This window comes from Mustela erminea, chromosome 11, assembly GCF_009829155.1.
Source record: "Mustela erminea isolate mMusErm1 chromosome 11, mMusErm1.Pri, whole genome shotgun sequence".
NCBI classification, from domain to species: Eukaryota; Metazoa; Chordata; class Mammalia; order Carnivora; family Mustelidae; genus Mustela; species Mustela erminea.
This window is the reverse complement of record NC_045624.1, coordinates 48865376-48889940: the sequence shown is the minus strand read 5'-3', so window position 1 is coordinate 48889940 and position 24565 is coordinate 48865376. Positions and strand designations below refer to the sequence as shown.

The 24565-nt window shown below is 38.8% G+C and overlaps 1 protein-coding gene across 3 annotated transcripts in view; it reads right to left on the bottom strand.

Moving 5' to 3' along the window:
• The window catches only part of SKAP2 (src kinase associated phosphoprotein 2), a 171105-nt gene that overhangs the window by 37965 nt on the left and 108575 nt on the right, over nt 1-24565 (bottom strand). For all 3 annotated transcript variants that reach the window (XM_032305886.1, XM_032305885.1, XM_032305887.1), the window contains exons 7-9: nt 17833-17957; nt 16888-16951; nt 16404-16541 (exon numbers count right to left, since the gene is read on the bottom strand). In XM_032305886.1, the coding sequence (XP_032161777.1) occupies nt 16404-16541; nt 16888-16951; nt 17833-17957 (327 nt within the window). The remainder of the gene's footprint in view (nt 1-16403; nt 16542-16887; nt 16952-17832; nt 17958-24565) is intronic.

Below are 24565 nucleotides of genomic sequence, written 5' to 3'. Positions count from 1 at the left end.
AGAAAAGAATTCCTGGATTAAAAAACTCAGAAAGAAAAATGATCTCAATATAGCTCACTTTCGCGAGGAAATATAATACACTACTTGGCGTGTGTCCACAGGAAAAGTCTGGCTCCCAGATGCTTCTTGCCAGCCCACAGCGGATTTCACGATGTTTAAACAACTGACAACATACGCTCATAGCACTGATGACATAGTGACCAGAAATTCAGCGGGAGCCTGTCTCCTGGGTATTTTCATATATTGAAAAGTAGTATCAAAACAATACAAATCACAGACACACTTCACTAACCCAAAAGATTCAACACAATTCAGTTAGGCCTTTTTTTTTTTTTAAAGTGGATGTCACCGAAATTACATGCAAATTTACTACTTCTTCTACTTGTACAAGAAACGCAAATTAAGCACATCAATGTTTTTTATTGTATCAGCCTTCTTGAAAATGAAAAATACAAACTCTAGTTTGCTTCCTATATCAAGAATCCAACAACAGATGAACAGTTTCCACAACTCATTCATTATAGTCATGCAATGTATATTAATATCCAGATCTCCTAGAAGCTGTAGCTGTTTCTATTCATATAAACCAAATGTCATTCCCAATATTTTACCACTTCCAACATCCATAAACAATAACCTGGTAAGACCAAAGGGTAAAGTAAAGCCTCAAAATTTTGACACCCAAGTGGTAACCTGATTACCTTAGATACATAAAATGTTCTTCATAACTGGCCTGTAAGTGTATTATTAAACTGGAGTGATATACTTTCTAACCAGGAAGATTCTGAGTAAAATCTACTTCTTACTGTAGCACATTCAAGCATAAACAAAATACTGTTAATATTTAATATGAAATCGGCTGTCACAAATGTAGCCAACAGTGAAAAAGCCATGATATAAATAAAATTACTTTGTGTGATTTCTCCTATTTCCAGATGACAAGTTTCTTGGAGACGATATTCTCTCTCTTAATAACAAACAACTTCTGTCACATAATGTTTATGCCACGTAAGTTTTGCAAATCAATAGTGCAAAAACTGGTTTGACTTTCTGGGAGAGAAAATGATTGATCAGCACAGGGAAAAAAATGTTATTTAAATTAGAAGAACTTCATTTGATTGGAATGCCAATCCCATTTTTAAGATAGAGTCTCATGTAACCACATTACCCTCATCTGACATGACCTCAAATACAAATAACGTATTATTCTTCACTTATAAAACCAGAGCATACCTTTGGATCTGGATGGATCGCTATGTTGATATAACTTTTGAGTAACTCTTTGTATGTACAAATGTCATTTTTTTCTCTAAGTAGTAATCAGCAGCCATTTAAGATCTCCTCTGTCACAACAAAAATTTTTTTGTATCAAGAAGCAATAGTAAGAGTATATAGCCCATTAGTGTTCAGAAGAAAAATATTAGCCACTTCACATCTGTCTAGTATTTGCTCAAAGTTTTGTTTATTTGGCCTGAATTAAAGTATTTAAATCAAGGACTTATAATTAAGCTAAGTCTCTATTGTTGTGTATTTGCAGTTACTAATTAGTTATGACTAGGATTTCAGCCTCTAACAACACGGTCTACCAAGCTGAAACAGACCTGTCTCTCCCCACTTGCTTAAAGGGGAATAATGACCATTTGCAGGGTGGAGTTGAGGCTGGAGTTTTACCATCTTCACAGATACAGGAGACACGGCCTTGGGCCCATGAGAAATGGAGAGCTGGAAGAAAGACCCCCACCAACCCAGGGAAACCACAAGGAAGCTTTTTGTCTTTCTAGGGCTCTGGATGGTGGTGGTCAGAGGGGGAGGGTTTCCTGTGAGAAATCAAACCCCAGACCTGTACAATGTGAGATCCAAATTTATACTATTCTCAAGTGTGGTTTTCCCAAGCCAAGAAATTTAACATAAAAATTGTGCAACTCCTGGAGCTCTAGCAGAAGCAAATGCAAAAGCATTGCGCAGGACCATTTCCAGAACCCAGGGCACACAGCACTCCTGCAGGGAAAGGGAGAAAACCTGATAAGCTCGCAGTACTTGGAGCGAGGGGGAGAAGAGACACCCAAGTAAACAGGCAATGCCTGTGTGGCCAGCTCTCACAGAGGTCAACACAGAATGCCACGGGACCACAAAGGGGAGCTAAGAAATTAAGGAAAAGTCCAAGGAAATGTAAATCTTTATTTTCATAGCACTGCTAATCTAGAAATTCAAAACACAAGTTGCACTGGTCCCTCTGCTTTCACCCAGTGAAGGATTGATCCCGCGTGAGTATTTTCTGGGGCTTTGGACCATCTGGTTTTTAATGTCTCAAGCAATGGGGTTTCTTCCACCACTTCCTTTGGAAAGTCTTTTGTTGTTGTTGTTGGGGTGGGGGGAGTTTAAATGTTAAAGGGGCTTGGTAGTTGTTTTTAAAAGTCTTTCTCTTTCTTGTTTGCTCTTTGTTAAATCTTTTCAGGAATACAAATTCCCCTTTTTTCCCTGCGACATGAATATGCTATCATCTGATCTCTTCCAAATATATCCCTAGTTACCCCACCTGAATATTTTTTTGAAAGGGTGTTCATTTAACAAACTCTCTGACCTTGACCATGTCACTTTCATCTTCAGAATGCTCCTTAGGTGGTGTTCACAACCACATTTTGTTCACGGGGTATGATCCTTTCAGACATACATACCATCTACCAACAGACACTTGGCTGTGATCACTGTTTCTTATCAGTCCTTCTTCAGTCTCTGATTACTTTTCCCAAACTATTTCTTACAGAATATTTTATATTGCTATTTAACAAATCTGAGTTTTATTGGGGGGTCCTGTATCCCCAGTGCCGAGCACGGTGCCTGACACAGAACAGCTGTCCAATAAATCTTCATTGCATGATAATTGATAATAATTTGTTGCCTGTGACGTGGATGGAACTAGAGGGTATTATGCTAAGCAAAATAAGTCAGAGAAAGGCAAATACCATATGATTTCATTCAGATGTGGAATTTAAGAAACAAAACAATCATAGAGGGAAAAAAAGAGAGGCAAACCCACAATCAGACCCTTAACCACAGAACAAACTGATGGTTGTCAGAGGGGAGGTGCATCAGGGGGACGGGTGAAATTGATGAGGGGGAAAAAGAAGTGTACTTGGTGTGATGGAGTCATTGTATCACTGTGTTGTGTACCTGAACAAATACTACACTGCATGCTAACTAATATAAATAAAAACTTTTAAAAAATAACTTGTTGCACTAATAATCAGTGGCTGAATTACTCATATAGAAGTTAGGCTTTTTTCTCTTTTCCTGTTTTGTTTTGTTTCATTTTCTTCACTGCTCTTTCTCCGTTCATTTATTAGAATTCTAAATGATTATTTCACAATAACTTTAAATTAATGCTGGGCTCTCAAGAAATATTAATTAAACAACTAGGCTCAAAACTCACATATTTTCAAGTGTCTAGACATGCATATCTACATGTCTGGGGGTTACTGTCTCTTACGGTTACACCTTAAGCAACATGTAGAGAGATTATATTCTGTTATGGATATGAACGACCTTCACCTTGACCTGCCTATTCAAGCTAGGTTTCCAGGAAGAACTAAGATATAAGGTAATTTCTAAAAGAAAACACAGGCTGACCAGGGAAGTGAAATGAGGTTATCTGGGATATGAGACAGCTTAACAGGCAATGTGAAATCAGGAGCAGGACGTAAACAGTAGGCTGAGAAAAGGAGCTTGCTTAATTGAAGGAAAGGGTGTGGAGCAGAGAAGGGAAACAAAGGACTTCATGTAAGCCCTGGCTGGTACTAGGACTGAACAAACTGAATCCTGACTGCGGCCTTCCTCTCTTCTAAACCCTCCCAGGACTCTTCCACGCCCATTGAATCAAAGCAGTGGCTTGAGAGATAATCTTTAAACACCTTCCCCAAGCATCTGTCTACTCTCTGATACTTAACCTTGGTTTCACCAGCCCGTAAGCTGCATATGCAACTTTTCCATATCCGAGCCTATTTTTAAACACGAAGCTTGTCATTTCCTTACTAGTTACATTAAACCCTGAGTTTTGTCCTTGCAGATGTCAGCTTTTAAAAACCATGGTTACGATCCTGTGCTCTTTAGTCCTGCTCTACCTGTGGTCTTTAATGAATGAGTGGGAGCAAAGGAGAATGTCATTTCCTGGGAAATGTCTTGCTTGAGATGACTAGCCTACCACAGGGAAACGGTAACTCAAGTTGTTTCTGTTGCTCACAGTAGATGATCTATCTTTAATGGTACAAGAGATTGATGATATGAGAGCTTTTCATCACTCAATGTATTATATTTCACAAATTTATTTATTTGAGACTATGCTCCCTGGAACAGTAAGGTTAGATTTTAATGAGGTTTGGGAGATCAGCCATACTTCAATGTACATGATAGTATACTGGTTAGTATAATCATTCTTTCGGGATTTTGCAGTAATTGGTGTTATTAGGGAAAGAATCATCGTGGAGGGGGGAAAAATAGTTTCTCTTAACTAATAACCCCCTCCACCTGAAGACAGTATTGTTTAGGGATTACTTATAGACTTCTTATGAGGAGGGAACTTGCTGAAATATCATTTAAGGGAATGCCACGAAATACAAGGTTTGATCCCTGCCCTCAAGGAGTTTGTAAATATAATAAGGATATAAAGATCCAACGATTTGTTTGCTAGATAAATGACATGCAAAGTAATAGAAAATAGAGTAATGCAAAGTAATAGAAAGATTTCTAGAAGTAATAAAGTAATAGAAGATTTCTAGAATAGTGGATAACAGCATAAAAAAATGCCACAAAGCCGTATGTGGTTAGTTTTCCAAATGTATGGTGCTACAGAGGTTAAGAGAAACACGAGTCACTTTACACTGCGATGAGCAGAAGAGGCTTTATGGGGAGATGGGATTTGATCCGAGCCTGAAAAGTCAGGACAATCCATTAGAAACAGAACTAAAAGGAGAACATTCCATACAGACAGAAGTATATGCACAAAAATGCGAGGCAAGAAAAGTAAGGGATGTCTCAGGGAAAATGAAGGGTAAGCCAGCTTGTTGAAACTGGAGAGCTGGTGCAGTGGAACAGGGAATGGGCTATAATGTAAGGCTTCAGTGAGTCATGGAAAACCTCTGGAAGCCAGAGCAAGGGGTACAGGGTTTGTCCTTTGAGAGGTGGAGAGCCATTCAATGTGTTGTAGCAAAAGGAGATAGAACTTGCGAAACTTCTGATTTCAGTTTTTCTTGAAAATATTTTTCCCCATTAAATGAAAAATTAATCAGTCTATAAAAAGGTTTTAAATTCTTTTATATACGCTGTCTCCTAGCATCAGCTGAGACGTTCATGATAAAAATGTTAACACCAGAATGGTAGAGGACACATCATAATACTGTATTTAGTATGATACTGTAACACTACATTGTGTTAAGTATTATATTATTCTACACTTACTAAAAATACTATGTTGTGCGTAATAAATACATAGAATCCTCAAGGGAATTTTGTTTCTTTCTTTCTTTCTTTCCTTTTTTTTTTTTTTTTTAAAGATTTATTTATTTATTTTAGGGAGGGAGGAGCAGAAGGAGAGGGAGAGAGAAACTCAAACAGACTCCCCACTGAGCATGGAGCCCCACATGGGGCTGGATCTCAGGACCTTGAGATCAGACCTGGGCAGAAACCAAGGGTCAGATGTTTAACCAACTGTGCCACCCAGGAGCCCCAAGGGCATTTTATTTCTAATGGAAGAACCACAAAGGTTCTACCTAAGTGAGTTTAGAGAAAATACTATATTTATGCCAAAAATATGCAATGGTATAATAAATATACAGAATCAGTAAGAGTGTTTTCATTATTCCTGATGGGTGAATATAAAGGTTCTACAAGGCCATGGATAGGGAAAATATGGACAAGGTGTAGAGTAACACTATTGGACTTTGGAATTCAAGAGTGTGATTTAGATAGGTTGATATACTGACAGATCTACCTATATATGGTTAGTTTTGTGTTTCTATACTTAGTATTCATAGAGATACTTTTTTATTAAATTACAGCATATTTGAGGATAGAGGCTATTTATTCATCATCTTAGCATCTACTCTATATCTTGTGGCTAATGAAATTGAGATTATATTGGAAAATATTGTAGATTTGATTGTGGACTGAGTGGATGAAAAAATGAAAATGTCAACCAAAAGTTTTGTCCACATGCTATTTGAGTAAATTTTTGCCCTTTAATTACTTTATTAATTCAACGTACTGGATTAGGACAAGGCACCTGGTACTATGCAGGTGGTGAGGGACGGAGATGAACCGCAGCGCAGGAGTAAAGAATGGTTAAGAACCGAGTCTGTCTGGATTAAAGATCTGAGCAGTGGGAATGGGAATGAAAAGGTAAATGTAAGTCACGTCATGGAAGGAACTTGGGCCTGGCCAGTGACCTTGGACTTGATTCCCAAGGCAGTGAAGACCTATAAAGGTTACTGAGCAGGAGATCACTCTGACCATGTTATGTTTTAGGAACATCAACCTGTTAGCAGTGTGTAGAACAGATCATCAGGTCGGCTGGTGAGACAGACATGCACAAAGGCGGGGGGGAGAACACATAGGGGAGCTCTGATAAGGACCCAGGTGAGGAATGGCTGAAGGCTGAGCGGGGAGCTGGGGATGGAGGGATGATGCTTCACAGGCAGAATCGGTAGCAATGGGCAACTGACTGGCTCAGGGGAGTGGGAATCAAGGAAGGAATGAAGGGTGGTTTTGAGTTTTATTTTTTAAAACCTGCATGACTATAAATGCTGTTAACAGAAATAGAGACGAAAGGAGGAAGAGCGGTATTAGTAAGGCAGATGCTGCTTTTGATCTGAGATACAAGTTTGACATGATGGCCAAAAGTCACTTGAAATATGAGGCCAAAGCTCAGAGGAGAGGTCAGATGTGAAGAGGAGATTTGATTGGTATGTTACCCTTTCTGGTGTCTTTTGTACCTGTGTGTCAGTAACTGCTCACTTGATAGCTAAGGACGGGTTTCTGTTCTGTGGGGAGGCAGTGTAGCTATTGGCTAAGAGTGAGAAGGCCTACAGGCAAGTCCTAATTCCGCTACTTAGTTTCCTTACCTATAAAATAGAGATAGTAATAATACCTAGACCATAAAATATTTATACTTATTAAGTGAGATAATACGTAGGAAATTATCTGGCACATACTAATTGTTAACCATTATTGTTAACCATTATTGTTTCGATGAACTAGCTACTCAGTGAAGACATTTTACTTTGCTCTAAAGGTTTAGATATTAGTCTAGATGTTTTACTTTGCCTACTTCTTCAATCCCACTCTAATCTCTCTCTGAGTGGCTACCCGTGGCCCTCCTTTCTGGTTCTTTCTGGCTCTGGTTCTCTTGGGGTCTTTGCCCCTGTTCCCTGTGTCTAGAGGGTGCTTCCGTTTGCCTTTTTGCTTTTACCAGTTTTATCCAAGAGGTTTCAGTTTAAATGTCACCTCTTCCTCGACCACAGACTATAAAACAATTACTCCTTTTACATCTTCCACTCATCTTCATAGCACTTAACTACAATCGGTAATTATCTTATTAGAGACAGTCTTTTTTTTTTTTTTTTTTTTTTAATGCCTAAACCCTCAACAGCTAGAACAGAACCTGGTAGGTAATGGGCTTTCAATAAATATTTGTTGAGTCTATTAACTGAATGCATTATAAAACGAATGTATAATGAGAGAACAAAGTACAAATAGCAAAAAGCTCCACTAATTAAAGAAATGTTGGATAAATAGAAAAGTAATTTGAAAGGATCAGCAAGCATCAGGAAATGAGGCAATCTAAAAATGGCGTGGAGATACTTATTTATAAATATTACATATAACAGGAAAACAAGATGGCAAAAGCCAGAGGAGACAGTTTCAAGAAGAAAGAGGTGGCCAGCAAAACAAAACTTCTGGAGGTGAATTTGAGGACAGAAACTAATGACTGGGACCATACCAGTTCTCTGAGGAGGCCGTTTTAGCTCAAGGGTGAGGGAGAAGGGAGACAACCATGAGAGACAATGGAGCCCGGGAAACAAACAGGGTTTTGGGGGAGGGGGACGCAGTAACAAGGTGACAGGCATTAAGGAGGGCACATGATGTGATGAGCACTGGGTGTTCTATCCAACTCAGGAACCACTGAATGCTACATCAAAAATTAAAGGTGTTCTATACAACGGCTAGCTGAATATAATAAAAAAATAATAAAATTTTTTTTAAAAAAGGAATACAGTCCAATTGCCAAAGGTTAATGAGTAAGCAGGTAAGGAAACAATGGCTCCCCCATGCATCGTCATGCTTTTAAAGAGAAGCAGAGGGAGGCTGTACCTCCTTGCACCAGGATCAGGAATATGGAAAGAGGCCCAGACAAGAAGCCAAGAAGTTTAGGGTCTGGTTCCAAAGAGAGCTCAAAATGCCACTATGCAACTGAATTTCCTTATTTGTCTGTGAGAAAAACCGCCTGCCCCATCTCAACTCCTGTAATAAGAAACAAAGGGGCCAACAGAGACCTATGTGTAAGGAGTGGCTATTTCTTGGCAGAAATTCTAATGGAGTTCTAATAAAGAGGGGAAAATCCACAGAAGATGTCTTATCTGAAATAAAATCAAAGTAAAATTTTAAGTTAGACTGGATCTTTTCCCACTTTGTTAAAGGCTTGCATTTATTCAACGTGTAGCCCTCGCCGAGGCCAGATATGAAGAGTGCTTATATTTATCACTGACATTTTGTTGAACTTGTCCATTCTTATTAATCATTGCTTTAAAGTAAGCAGCTGGGTCCTCTTAGGAAGCTGATATTCCCAGCTGACCTATCTGCAAAAATAGTGGAGCCTTGATGATCTCTCGCCACAGTCTGGCTCTGCGGGTGCATGTGTTCATGTGGGTCTGGGGATGTGTGTGTGTGTGTGTGTGTGTGTGTGTGTTTCTTTTTCTGGGACCTAAAGAAGCAAATACATTTTTGTGAAGCTCCTACAAACTTTACCATATTCTATCCCCTGAAATCATGGAGGAATTAGAAACAAAAGCGGCCTCGATCTGTTTATATTCTACTTGGGAAGTGAGTCCTGTCTGTAGGATGAAGACTCCGCTTGAAAAGGCTGATACAAAGGTGATGAGAAGCTCGATCTTGAAAGAACTCTCGAGATTGCTTGGTGTGAAAAGATCAAGTACTCAGTTACTGCTTCTCCCTCTCCCTCTGCCCCTCCCCTCTGAGGCACTTGTGCTCTCTCTCCCAACCCCTCTCTCATTCTCTCTCAAATAAATAAAATCTTTAAAAAAAAAAAATATTTTATTTCCCCTCAGCTGCTTTGGGAACTTCAAGATTGCATTCCTATTTATTTAGTACTCACTTGGAAATTGAACATGCGTTTCCTAACAAAGACGGCACTTCCCAGGAGTTCTCTCTTCTCGCCTCTGGAACATTTAGCATGCATTCACTCCCTCCTTCTCCCTCTTGCCCCAGCTAAACTTCTCAATTTTTAGCTAAATTTGGTTTTACTTCTTTTTTAAATGAAAAGAAAAGGCTCATTTAAACCTAATCTGTAGTTAACACTGCAGACCTATTTCACCTGCATCTCTGTCGGCTCTTGTTCCTTCCATCGCCACTTCCCCTGTGCTCACTTTTTTTTGGCTAAAGTACCGAGAGAGAAGGGAGTTGGGGGAAATAGGAGGGAAAGAGGAACCACGAGAGACTGTGGACTCTGAGAAACAAACTGAGGGAGGGTTTTGGAGGGGTGGGGGTGGGGGAATGGGGGAGCCTGGTGGTGGGCATTGTGGAGGGCACGTATTGCATGGAGCACTGGGTGTGGTGCATAAACAATGAATCTTGGAGCACTGAAAAAAAAATTAATTAAATTAAAAAATAAATAAAATATCGAATGAGCGGCAGAACTGGGATTCAAATATATGTCTGCCTCCAAAGTCCTTGCTCTCTAGCACCACAAATTAACTGGCCACAGGTATAGAGAAAGGCATTCTGTGTGTGCAGGGGAGCCGGGGAGCCGGAAGAGAAGCCGCAGATGGAGAGGAAGAGGGCAAGGGGAGGACGGTCTGAGAGGCATCACAGTAGCGCTGACACGATCCCCGGGAAGACGGCGTTCCTGTATCAGGAAAGCCAATACAACACACTCAGGAGATGTGAAAAGGGGTGTATATAGGACATAAAGAGATACAAGGGATCAAGAGTGCCCAAGTAGGGAGAAGGGAGAGAAGTCTCATAGGCGTCAAATTTCAGACGGGCCTGGCACTGCTGGAGGCAGCGTTCTCCCTGGCACCCTGACTCCCTTTCAGAAGACACCCCTCACCCACTGGTCTCCCTTTGGTCGAAGCAGAGGAACCTCAGGATATTAGAAGCCATGTCTCTGTACAAGAAAGATACACACATACAAGTAGCAAAAAAGGCTCTTCCTTCACAGATTGTGCTCGTGCCACAAGAGGAAATGCTTCTTTCCTTTCTCATCTTTCATGGTTTCCTCATTCCTCTAAGACTGACAGAAATTCAAGCCCTTGAAGGGAAGAGTGACAGGCAAGTCCAGCTTGTCCCATATGATCGAGAACCACTGAATGTAACCCTAGTTTTATCAACATAAGAAAGCTTTTGTTTTGTCCACAAAAATAAACGCATATGGAGCATGGGTATGGGTTTTCATCATTCAGAGATACAGTTAAAAAGGTGATAAACCAAAAGCTATTTATTGCATTCCTGTGCACAGTTTTTCAACCTCACCACTACTGATATGTGGGGTCAGATAATCCTCTGTTGGGGGGGGTGCTGTCCTGTGTCCTATACGATGTTCAACAGCACCCTGGCCTCTACCCACCAAACATTTGTAACATACACACAGGTTTGGCGACCAAAGAAAAATGCCTCCAAACACTAAATCTTTAAATGATTTGGCCTGAAGGCCAAAATTTCTGATGGTTGAAAACCACCCACTTTTATACCAAGTTGTAAAAATGGGTTAGGCTATCTCTCTACCAATAGACTTAAGTTTTTCGCACATACACAGGTATTTTGGGTCTTAATATGTGTCAAACAATCTCTGGGAATGAATTCATTTGCAATGCCAATGACAGAGAAAAGCTACATGACAGGCACAATTCCAAAGCTCCATGCCATGTTATACAACAGGCAACATAAACAGCATTCAAATCACATTTATATTCAGCAAAGATAAAAATATGAACAATTAGATGTGTGCCAGGACCCTCATTTATAAACAGTTCCCTTATTTTCTAGAGTTTCAGATAACCCTCTTGGCAGAGTTCAGAGCTGAAACCACCGCAAATTTAACTCTAATCTAGTTATCTACTTGGGAAAAAAATGTTTATAATACTGTATATAAGGTACTGGGTCACCACACTTAATAACTTCACAATTCAGTACCAGAGTTTAAAAAAAAAAAAAAAAAAAAAAGATGCCTGCCAGCAGGCTACCTGAACAAACAATGTTAAATGCTGAATGTATGTGGTTCTGTGAAAGTCAACTGGCATCTTTCCACTACATTCCAAAGAAGGTATGAGAAAAATTCTTTCGTGAAACCAGGACCAACCACTGATATTAACACCAGACCCTGCGGAGGCCCCTGTAATCTTGATAGTAACCTGGTAATACAAATGATGATGATTCAGTAGGGAAAAAAGCTAAAATGTATTTTGAGGGGGGGTTGCGATCACTCTCTGATTAAGTCAGCATTCGTGTCCACTTGCTGGAGACTGCTTCAAATTTAAGGAATGGAATGCTGTTCTTTTTTACATGTAATAGTAGTTTTCATCGAAAAAGAAATTTACAGCTGCATTTTACTTTACATTCCATTTCTGACACAGACACTTTGAATGAATTCATTTAAAACATATCTGAATGACCAAAGGATAAAAATATCCTTTGTTTCTGGCTCAGAATAATTCAGTCTGTCATCATGGGGGGAAAAAAATGAATTAACACTTAAAAAATAGGTTAATGGAATTAGAAATTTGTCCTCCTGTTTCATGTTGCCCTGTCTTCCAGTCTACTTGGCAGAAGAGTTTCAGATGCAATTCCTCTGAAAGCTGGAGATTTAAGAGGCTAACGGGCAGTTACTACTACTCTTGTTACGAGGCCGATTCTATTCAGTCTATCTCTTTAAAAAGGCTTATTGTTGTTGCTGCACAATTTCCTGACTTTAAAGTGGGGGGAGAAATCAAGTGACACGGTCACCAGAAGAGAAGAGCATGCTAGGCTGATTTCTGCAGCCATTCCCCAAGAACTGCTGTCCTCTTTCAAGATTCAAAAATCAGGGGCACCTGGGCACCTGGGTGGCTCAGTGGGTTAAAGCCTCTGCCTTTGACTCAGGTCATGATCTTAAGGTCCTGGGATCAAGCCCCACATCGGGCTCTCTGCTCCGCAGGTAGCCTGCCTCCCCCTCTCTCTGCCTGCCTCTCTGCCTACTTGTGATTTCTGTCTGTCAAATAAATAAATAAATAAATATCTTTTTTTAAAAAGATTCAAAAATCATACAAAACCGTTCTTCCATATTTCTAGTGAAAAAACGAGCACCAACTTTGGAAATTTGGGTGAAGCCAAATGAATTCAGGACTGTTACAAAACTGTATGACACACTTTGATCAACATACAAGTCATGCCAACACAAATATGCCACAGTAATGTCACTGTGAGAGCAAACCTGAGTGGGCCAGGCAAAGAGGCGCCAAGACATTAAAGATGTCAAAGCGTTAGTGTATCTGAAGAAAAGCCAGACGCCTTTCCCCAGAAATGGCACGCTTTCCTCTCTTCTGCACATATGCATAAATCCCCTACGCACAGAGAAGTCTTACAAACATACTCTTATTCTTTGGCGAAGCTACTTAAAAATTAATGAACAAGAAATTAAAGAGAAACGACTGTTATCAAGTTTGAAGACCCTCCCTGAAAAACAATCACAAGGAAAACATTCACACTCCCAGAGAATTCAACATGTTTCCAGGGATATTTCATAATATGATTTTTTTTTAATATTTTATTTATTTATTTGACAGTGAGAGATCACAAGTAGGCAGAGAGGCGGGCAGAGAGAGAGGAAGGGAAGCAGGCTACCTGCTGAGCAGAAAGCCTGATGTGGGGCTCGATCCCCGGACCCTGGAATCATGACCTGAGCTGAAGGCAGCGGCTTAACCCACTGAGCCACCCAGGCGATGTTCCCTTCTTATTACTGAGACTTCAACACTGAAGATCTATTTACATTCAAAAATACTTATTTATTAGAATAAGAGCTTTAGTTTCTCAGAAAAAGAACTCTGTGACTTAAAGTAACATGTTGAATACTTAGATTTTCCTTCAAACACATTTGTATGCTTCATCTTCCAACGAAGAGGATTGGTTTTCGACTATATAGAATGGATAGAAAACTGTGGTAGTATTAATTCATTCTTGGAATTTCACCAGTCAGACCTCAGAGATATGTAGTTCTTTGCAAAGAACTGGAAAAATACCAACAGTTTCTGAATGTGTTCTCTGCTCTTTCACTTTCCTCCCCCTCCTCTCAAAACTATATTCGTCTCTCAGGGAAGTGGAAGCAGCTCCCTCCATGCTTACCCTGAATGAGAGATCCTTCTCTAAAGAAAGAAAAGTGACTTCCTAGTTTTGGATATTTTGTCAAACAAAACCTCAACAGTATTTGTCTGAGAGACAACTTGAGGACTTCCACTAAGAAAAATCCCCTCCGGGGGTGCCTGGTGGCTCAGTGGGTTAAACCTCTGCCTTCAGCTCAGGTCGTGATCTCACGGTCTTGGGATCGAGTCCCGCATCAGGCTCTCTGTTCAGCAGGGAGCCTGCTTCCTCCTCTCTCTCTGCCTGTCTCTCTGCCTACTTGTGATCTCTATCTGTCAAATAAATAAATAAAGTCTTTTTTTTAATTAAAAAATTAAGTCTTTTAAAAAAGAAAGAAAGAAAGAAAGAAAGAAAGATCCCCTCTGTAGTGACTGGCTCAGCCTCGACAGACTTGAACTGTGCAGGTGTTGAAGAGGCTCTCACGGACACTAGGGAAGAAAGAAGGAGACATTCCACAGCTGCCTACCCCAGCCTCCTTCCCAGGCGCACGGGAGCAGGCTCTATCAAGCTCAATCATTTTGTACGGCAACTGGGATCCCAGGCAGGGGCAAGGAATCCCAGAGCAGCTTAGATTTCTTCCAGAACCTCAGCAAGAAGTAAGACCACTTAAAGAGTAACCAGTTATTTCCAACAATTATGTGGCCTCAGGCCAAAAAAAAAAAAAAAAAAGGGATGAAGTAGACCATCTGTGGTGAGGGAAATAAAAGATGTATCACATTTTTAAGATTTTAAGCTACTTAAAGGAGGTCTTCCTTGGACCTTTGTTTGGAAGAGGACTATGAATATTCGGTCTTTATTCCTCACCAATAGTTTTTTGGAGGGTGGGGGGCAGCGTGGTGGAGAGAGGATGGTCAAGCTGAAGAAACACAGAACTTAAAGAACAGTCAGTCCAACAACTGTAATATAACCCATTCGCTGCAGGGTTTTAAAGGAATAAAAGATGTATGAGAGTAATATGTTCAAAGGTCCTACTTTCTTCCATTTTACCTCACTATACATTCTCACAAGCTCTTCTGAACATTTTTAAAACTAAAATAAATGTGCTAACCATAGGATGTAACTAAAACCAAGCAGTCAGAAAATATTCTTCCCAACTCGAAGATAACTAATGCTATGGCAGATGCCATTTCCCTAGGATCAATCAGAAAGGAAGGAGCTATAAACATACAGTTCCTTTAAAATAACACAAAGGTACAGATTACTATTCCCCACAAAATTATGCTTTTACACTAATCATCTTTGAGGGTAGTGAAAAACAATATGTAGATGCATATTTCAGTAGTTTTTGTAGTGCCTGAATTTATAATACCATTACATTCATTAATTCTTATTGATTAGAAAACCATTCTTATACTTTCATATAAGCCCTTGCAAGAATTTACCAGATACAATAATGAAAACAATAACGATGATGTTAGAATTTTCGTGGGCTTGTCATGATTCAAGCACTGTGCTGAGAGCTCATCCCTCCATCATGATATTATCCCCATTTTAGTGATGAAAAAAAGAAGAATTTTATAGACGAAGATAAAGAATGATAGGCCAAAGAAAAGAAAACTTTTAAGGTCATTGCGCTGGTACATGGGACAGCCAGAATTTAAATTTTGTTACTCCAAAATCCTTGTGCTTTTTATTACTATCTCTACTAACTGCATTGAAAATTATATCTGTATGTTAATTTGGAACATTCTGAGTATTTTTGAAATCAGTTTTAAAGGTTTATACTACATTGTCAAATCATTGTATTCAGGGCGCCTGGGTGACTCAGTCAGTTAAGTGTCTGCCTATGGCCCGGGTATAATCACATCAGCCCCAGGATCAAGCCCCGCAGTCAGGTTCCCTGCTCAGCCGGGAGTCTTCTCCCTCTGCGCCTCACTCTGCTCATGCTCTCTTTCTCTCAAATAAATAAATAAAATCCTTTAAAAAAGTCATTCTATTCAGAGAAAAAGAACTTCTCTGCATGAGATGTTGGTTAAATCTCACATTGCTCTTAATCCCTCTTTCTTCTCTAACTATTGATTTTTTTAATAGACAGAAAAAAGCTCATTTCAACCTACCGTATTAGTAATGCAATGATTCCCTGAATGTGTTCATATTCTAGGTATCCTAAGTCCGTGATACCTATTCTGTTTTAGCTTAATCCTCAAAAATACAAATCAAATAGCTAATAGACAATTAATTTTATGTTACAGAACAGATACTAAGGCATATTAACGCTAAACAATTGCAGAAAATGTAGAATAAGAAAACTTGTTCACACTGATGATAAAATATCAAGTGAGAAAACTTCAAGCCTCAAAAGGCCTTTGTTTATGGTGCAACAATATTCCTCCAAGACAATGCAATACACCACAGCAAAAAGGAATATATGAGGCAGAAGTTGTTGACATATGGGGAGTGCACAGAATTTCTGGTTAATAGAAATTCCAAGATATATAAATAAAAGATGATGTGTGAGTTGGTGGAAAAAACTGTAAGGCAAGTCAATTTTTTAATTAAAAAATTATGTAGCATAAACAATGCTAATGAGCCAAAAGTCCCATGAGATTAGGACTGTATCTGCTCCATTTTAACATTCCACTCACTTTTCATAAGTGTACATCCACTCGCTTGAAATACCTCAAGCAGAACCCTTTTCATAAAATAGGTTTTTGAGGATTTTCTTTGTCCGTATTTTTAATAGCTCACCATTTCCATTCAAGCTGTCAACTTGATGACATATGACATTGCAGGGGTGGGGGGGGAAGCCCTAAAAATCCTTAAATGAATCACCAGATGATAGATACCTGGGAGTTCTTCGTAAATTTCATCATCAGTGGGTTGGCTGCTTGCTGGTGGGCTGCTGGTTGGTAAGGGATGGTCAACATCATCATATAATTCTCCTCTTTCATCATCGTCTTCAGGAATAACATCAGATCCCATGTCTGAAAAATAGGTTGCATGAGGCAAATTTTTTAAGGATGCAAAAGAGGTTTTCAAAACCCTATTTTCTAAACTGCTGCAGCCCAACAGAGTCACAGGCTATATTCTTAACTAGAAGCATTTTCCAAAACTGATTATTATATAAATATGTGAATTGCAAAGTTTCCAGTTGGTACTTATAGAAAAATACACTTTAATAAATCTGAAGCAAAGAGTCTGTATCAGGACTAGCCATGGTACTTGGTCATTCTCATAGGAGTCATTAACGTTCCATATATGAAAATCCAAATTCATTCAGTTATTCAATATTTAAAGACTGCAGTGACTAGTTCCACTGATTGCTCTTACCTTGTAATACAAAATTCAGCTGCTGTACCCATTCTTCGGCATCTTTGGGAGAAGCTGCTGTGAACTAATAAAAAAATAAACAATAATAAGAAAAATCACCACATGGAAATGAAAGGTATGTCGCATTCTTATCACTTCTTTACGGCCATTAGTAATTCTTTTCATGTCTGGTACTACTTTTCTTGCAAGGATGCTTCTTATAATGTACAGTTAATTTTGACAAATTTACGTAATTGAAGCAGAGGATGATGGATTTGAAACTCTGATCAGCAGCTGGCAGCTGTGCAGAAAAAAAAAGCTGCTTCTCTTCATCAATGTCAAAGACAGAACTGATGAACAAAATTTGCCCTTGACAATTAGAAGACACCCATGAATTTCTTTAGACTGCCGGGTACAGTTTTCTTAAAAATGTTCTTGTCAGATTCCAACACACTACTTGACAACTTAATTAACTGGCTTTCAACTGCAATCTTAGATATTTAAAACTTATTAAACATACATTCCATATTGATGCTGGCTGAGAGCTCCTGAATCACAGAGCTGATATGTGCTTTTACCTTCATTTGCTCTCACAACCCTAAGCAATACAATATGCATTAACACGCTGATATTTTTCTTTTGATAATTTTACTCTTTCCGCAATGTAATTCTTTCAAGAAATCACGCAGTGCTATTAAAATAGATAAAAAATGCAACATGTGAAGTAGTTGATAAATTACATATTCGTTGTTCTCTTTCGAGAGAAGATATCCCTTGAACTAATCTGAAATTTTTTAAAAAAAAATCTATTTCTTCTTATATGAATGTTCATTGTATAAAATCAGTATCTTTTATTAATATTAACATGTCAGGGAGATCTGTTTTAACAAGACGTTAATGTCTTTATAAATGAAATCATCAAAACGTTTTATCAACTTAATTTCCAAACAACACAAAAACTCCAACCTGATAGATACGTTTATCAGGAGCAGAGATTTCAAAACAGCAATCTTTCTTCCCATCCTTCCGAAGAGTGTTATTCATTCTGACATTGTAACCATCTATTGAAAATTCACCTTTCTGTTGCTTGTCTGTGGAAGATAAAATGAAAGTTAGAATTTCATTTACTGCAGTGAATATGACTGCTCAATTGATTATCTTTTATTTAGATTTTCTCTGTCAATTCTTGGAAAGGGTATTTTTTTGTCATATTGTTTTCATAGTATTTAATGTTCAAATAATGTTTCTAGATATCACTTCTAATTCTAAAATTACAGAAGTACTGGGATGGTTGGGTTCACAAAGGATATCTTAGGGAGCGAGAGGAAGAGATCCACAGAAAGCCTTATTCAGAAGGAAGCATGAAAATACGACACTTTGTTATAGGGAAAATCTAAGAACTGGAACTCAGAACTTGCTGGACAAACCCACTCCAAATTCTTTTTTTTTTTTTTTTAAGATTTTATTTATTTATTTGATAGAGAGACAGTGAGAGAGAGCATGAACGAGGAGAAGGTCAGAGGGAGAAGCAGACTCCCCATGGAGCTGGGAGCCCGATGTGGGACTCGATCCCGGGACTCCAGGATCATGACCTGAGCTGAAGGCAGTCGTCCAACCAACTGAGCCACCCAGGCGTCCCCCCACTCCAAATTCTTAACTGTCTCAGAGTGATAAGCCAGAAGGAAAACATGGAGCCGAAAACTCACTGGGCTTTTCTACCACCATCGCTTCTCATTACCACCTTCCAATACCCACCTCCAAAAAGGTCTCTAAAACACAGCACTTCTTTTAAAAAATATCTCCTACGTTGGTACAATCTGAACTATAAATTTAAAAAGCAGAGTCAAACAAAACTACTAAGTGTAAAAGCTATGAGGGGAAAACAAAGTATTTGGCCGGAGAGAAGAGGGAAAGCAAGACAGGAAGCGTTCGTGGCTGAAACAAAACCAAAGAAAAGTCGGTTTCTTAACCCGTCAGCGAATGGGTAAGCGACAAAACCATGTCTGAATCCCACAGGATGAGGAGGCAAAAGAAAAAAGACAAGTTGAGCTTTCGCCAGATATTATTTTAAAGACAAAGGAGGACTACAGCAAAGGACTTAATACTCTGAAAGTGAGATAAAATTAGTCAGCTTTCCAACTTCTTCCAGTTATTCCATTTTGATAGAAAAGCTGCACCGCTATAGGTTTCCTTCTAGGTTAACCTGCAATTTCAGGATCGTGAGAAAGGGCAACTATCTCTTTTATCTAGAAATGCTTCCTATCATGGGTGGAAGGTTCTTTCAACTCTACGAACCAATAAAACATTTATCTCCTTTTCTTAAATACACTAATTTAATGGCTGAAGTAACATACAATTTTAAAAAGTTACTGAAGGACACCTGGGTGGCTCAGTTGGTAAAGCGTCTGCCTTCAGCTCAGGTCAGGATCCCAGAATCCTGGGATCGAGATCCACATCCAGTTCCCTGCTCAGTGCAGAGTCTGCTTCTCCCTCTGCCTGTTGCTCCCCCTGCTTGTGTGCTCTCTCTCTCTCTCTCTGACAAATAGATACATAAAATCTTAAAAAAAAAAAAACTTTTTTTTCAAAATACCAAATGAGAAAAAAAATCTGAGTTGAAATTGCTAATTTAAATCTGAACACTCTAATCATATTAAGTCATAATTTACATCTCTCCATGATCTAAAGATTAGAAATCTGACTTATGGAAAAAGCCTACAATGTATTTTATGATGTTCAGAAAAAAACAAAACTCAGACCAGCATTTCCCAAAGTGTGTTTTATGGGATATTAATAGGTTTCTATGATCAAATAAGTTTGGGAAATTCTGAATTATAAAGAGTTAACCAGGTTTTGTTAACCCAGGACTTCTTGAAGCTCTTAATATATTTACATATTGATTGCACTTCTATGAGAAAGTTTCATTTCTCCCAAAATGCTTTGTCCATGGAACCCTTTATTCATAGAACATTTTATGGAACTGGTACCTCCAGGACATATTTCGCAAGATATCTGATTAGAAAAGTATTACCGGGGTTAAGTATTAAAATAATAAATGGTTAAGCATTGTTGCTTAAACTTAAATTCTCAAAGAAGACTAAGTCATTCATCTACTCATTGAACAAATCTGTATCGAGCATTTAAAACAGGCGAGGGAGCATTACAGGTATGGTGAGACAAAAATCTAGTAACACGTCATCACACCTGTCCCACCTTCCCACTGCAACACACACACACACACACACACACACACACACACGATACAAATGTAAGTGCTCCAGGAATATTACTCAGTGGTCCACTAGACGGCCAAAAGATTTAATTTCCATTACAAAAAATGGCAATAGAGGCCAAATAGAAAAGCCACACAACAATTTTAAGAGATTTCTTTAAAATTGCACAAAAAAAAAAAAAAAAAAGGATTTTCAAAGCCCAGATGAAAGAAGGAGGCTCCCTTGCTGCACAAGGCCTCAATTGCTCTAATCATTTGGTCCAACTCATCTAAAGCCCATGCTTCCTATCTTTACTCTGGGTCTGAAATTCTTGGCAGTGTAACATCAGTGGGGATGGAAATGCATAAGGAGTGGTTTATACCTAGAGATGTAAAGTCGGCACTATGAGTCTGGAAGAATTGCAGGGAGCAGGAAACTTTCTTGTGCTAGATCATCTAGAAATCAGACAACTAGGCCGCCAAATGAGGTGACCTCGCCTTAGGCTAGCAGATCCACTTTAGACGATACCCCAGAAAGTGCTGTAGGGCCATGTACCAGATCTTCTGTTAGACTCTAAGAGGAGAACATGAGCAGCCTCTAGTCAGATGAAGCAGAGAGAGGCCATGAATCCAATCTAGAGGTAAGTGCCCCAATTACAGAGACAAGGATATTAACATCCAAACATAAGTCAAAGAGGAAAAGCAAACAAAGGAACAGAGGTGCCATAAAAATACTATGTGATACAAAAACTTAGTATTCAAGATGTAAAAAGCAAGAGCAAAGTAAGAGAAACAGATATAAACAATTGTTCTGCATCCTTTATAATGTAAAAAAAAAATCTAAAAGAGATGAAAGATAAAACAATGTAATATAAAATAAAAGGGGAGATGGCTGAGACAGATACTGGAATGGAGTTGGTAAATAAGGGGGAAATGCTGTTTAAGGAAATGAAAATGCAGCAGCAAAACAAATGATTTATTCAAGTAATAAGAAGTTGAAAATATTGAACACTGTTGAAAAATCAGGTCAGATATACCTAAAACTTTCTACCCCAATAGGTAGGGGGAATAAAAAGAATAAAGGGGAAGAGAAAAGAGGAATATGATGGATATGGAAGACTGACAAAAATAAAACATAAGAGGGGCGCCTGGGTGGCTCAGTGGGTTAAAGCCTCTGCCTTCGGCTCAGGTCATGAGCCCAGGGTCCTGGGATCGAGCCCCACATCAGGCTCTCTGCTCAGCAGGAGCCTGCTTCCCTTCCTCTCTCTCTGCCTGCCTCTTTGCCTACTTGTGATCTCTGTCTGTCAAATAAATAAATAAATAATCTTTAAAAAAAAATAAAAAATAAATAAAACATAAGAAAAATGGGTATTCCAGACGAGTGACAAAAAAACACAGAGCCAATAATCAAAGATTTAAGAGAAGAAAACTTCATTCAGCCAAAGAAAGACTTAGGTCTACAAAATAGCAAGTAGTATTTTCTAACCAAGTAAAACTAATAATAAAAAGAAACTAATACCTAGACCTATTCAACTGATAGCTGAATATTTGGGAATAAATAACCATATATGCATCCAAGTGAGGGTACAAGTATGAGACCAGAAAGGTTGAAGAGAATGGAAGGAAATTCGTAACTCTTTCTTTTGCAATAGCTTTTGCTATATAGCTTTTGCAAATGCATGACCATTAAGTAGCCTTTTTTCTTTTCTTTTTTTTTTTTAAGATTTTATTTATTTATTTGACAGACAGAGATCACAAGTAGGCAGAGAGGCAGGCAGAGAGAGAGAGAGAGAGGAGGAAGCAGGGTCCCTGCTGAGCAGAGAGCCGGATGCAGGACTTGGTCCCAGGACCCTGGGATCATGACCTGAGCCGAAGGCAGAGGCTTTCACCCACTGAGCCACCCAGGTTCCCCAAGTAGCCTTTTTTCTTATTAGCCAATGTGGGATAGAAAGTTCAAGACATGAAATGGACATAGAGACAGTTTTGATTAACTCTTCTCTCTTCACATTAGCATCTCCTCCAGAGAGATAAAAAGGAGAAAACCATAGCATTGTATGACAATCCATAATAATTTATATATAAGTTAATTCCATAGTGCCTTCTGGGATAGTTTCAAGGATACTTGTTGGCTTAAGACAGACTGTTAAAAAAAAAATAGTAACATGCTAATCAAATGGGAAATAAAGTCATGTAAGTTGATTTATCCCAAACTGCAAAAGACTAATAAGTATTGCATTTAAGGGAACTTCCCAACTAGAAGCTTATTCCTTTAAGTGCCAAACATCTGTAAAATGTTAGTCATTATAATAGAAATCTTTCTGAAAGATATACCCTGACTTCTCAAACAATTCTCTTAAACATAACATTTTCTTGATGATTTAATAGTATTAATTCAAGTATTTAGCTTTTATGTTATAACACATTGACACCCTCTGTATTTTTAAGGTGTTTGTCCCTCTATTAAATTTACCTCAGCTTCTTTTTCACACTTTAGTCTTGCCTATATCATATTGTTCGAATTTAATGTCTACAGAACTGAAGTCTGCCAGAAGAAACAAGATAATAAAATCTATTAAGTAAGTAAATTAATTTTACACAATTCTAATTCAGTATATTCAAGGTAAAAAGGAGCTGGCTCTAATCTCTTACAAAATAAAATTCGTGCAGTTAATGATAGCTATTTCCTTCTACTTTTTCACTGCCTTTTAGGTTAACAGCTGTGTTTTAGGTTTGTGGGGGGTTTTTTCCATTTTATTTTATTTTATTTATTTTCAGTGTTCCAAAATTCATTGTTTATGCACCACACCCAATTCTCTATGCAATACGTGCCCTCCTTAATACCCACCACCAGGCTCACCCAACCACCCACCTCTTCCCTCCGAAACCCTCAGTTTGTTTCTTGGAGTCCACAGTCTCTCATAGTTTGTCTCCCCATCTGATTTCCCCCAATGCACTTCTCCTCTCCATCTCCCCATGTCCTCCATGTTATTCCTAATGCTCCACAAGTAAGTGAAACCATATGATACTTGAGTCTCTCTGCTTGACTTATTTCACTCAGTATAATCTCCTCCAGTCCCGTCCATGCTGATACAAAAGTTGGGTATTCATCCTTTCTGATGGAAGCATAATACTCCATAGTGTATATGGACCATGCCTTCTTTATCCATTCGTCCGTTGAAGGGCGTCTTGGTCCTTTCCACAGTTTGGTGACCGTGGCCATTGCTCCTATGAACATTTGGGGTACAGAAGGCCCTTCTTTTCACTCCATCTGTATCTTTGGGGTAAATACCCAGTAGTACAATTGCACGGTCATAGGGTAGCTCTATTTTTAATTTCTTACGGAATCTCCACATTGTTTTCCAAAGTGGCTGCACCAACTTGCATCCCCACCAACAGTGTAAGAGGGTTCCCCTTTCTCCACATCCTCTCCAACACTTGTTTACTGTCTTGTTAATTTTGGCCATTCTAACTGGTGTAAGGTGGTATCTCAATGTGGTTTTGATTTGAATCTCTCTGATGGCTAATGATGATGAACATTTTTTCATGTGTCTGTTAGCCATTTGTATGTCTTCTTTGGAGAAGTGTCTGTTCATGTCTTCTGCCCATTTTTTGATGTGATTATCTGGTTTTTGTGTGTTGAGTTTGAGGAGTTCTTTACGGATCTTGGATATCAGCCCTTCGTCTGTTGTGTCATTTGCAAATATCTTCTCCCATTCCATGGGTTGCCTCTTTGTTTTGTTGACTAAACGTTTCCTTTGCTGTGCAGAAGCTTTTGATCTTGATGAAGTCCCAAAAGTTCATTTTCGCTTTTGGTTCCTTCGCCTTTGGAGACATATCTTGAAAGAAGTTGCTGTGGCCGATGTTGAAGAGGTTACTGCCTATGTTCTCCTCTAGGATTTTGATAGACTCCTGCCTTATATTGCGGTCCTTTATCCAACTCAAAGAAATCCTTTGAGTTTTTATCTGTGTGTGTGATGTAAGAGAATGGCCAAGTCTCATTCTCCTACACATAGCTGACCAATTTTCCCAGCACCATTAATTGAAAAGACTGTCTTTTTTCTAATGTATATTTTTTCCTGCTTTGTCGAAGATTATTTGACCATAGAGAGTCTGTATCTTGGCTCTCTACTCTGTTCCACTGGTCTATGTGTCTGTTTTTGTGCCAAAACCACGCTGTCTTGGTGATCACAGCTTTATAGTAAAGCTTGAAATCAGGCAACATGATGCCCCCAGTTTTGTTTTTCTTTCTCAACATTTCCTTAGCAATTTGGGGTCTCTTCTGGTTCCATACAAATTTTAGTATTGTTTGTTCCAGCTCTTTGAAAAATGCCGGTGTAATTTTGATTGGGATGGCACTGAAATTATAGATTGCTCTAGGCAGTATAGACATCTTAATGTTTATTCTTCTGATACATAAGCATGGAATGGTCTCCCATCTTTTTGCATCTTCTTCAATTTCTTTCATAAGTGTTCTGTAGTTCCTCAAGTACA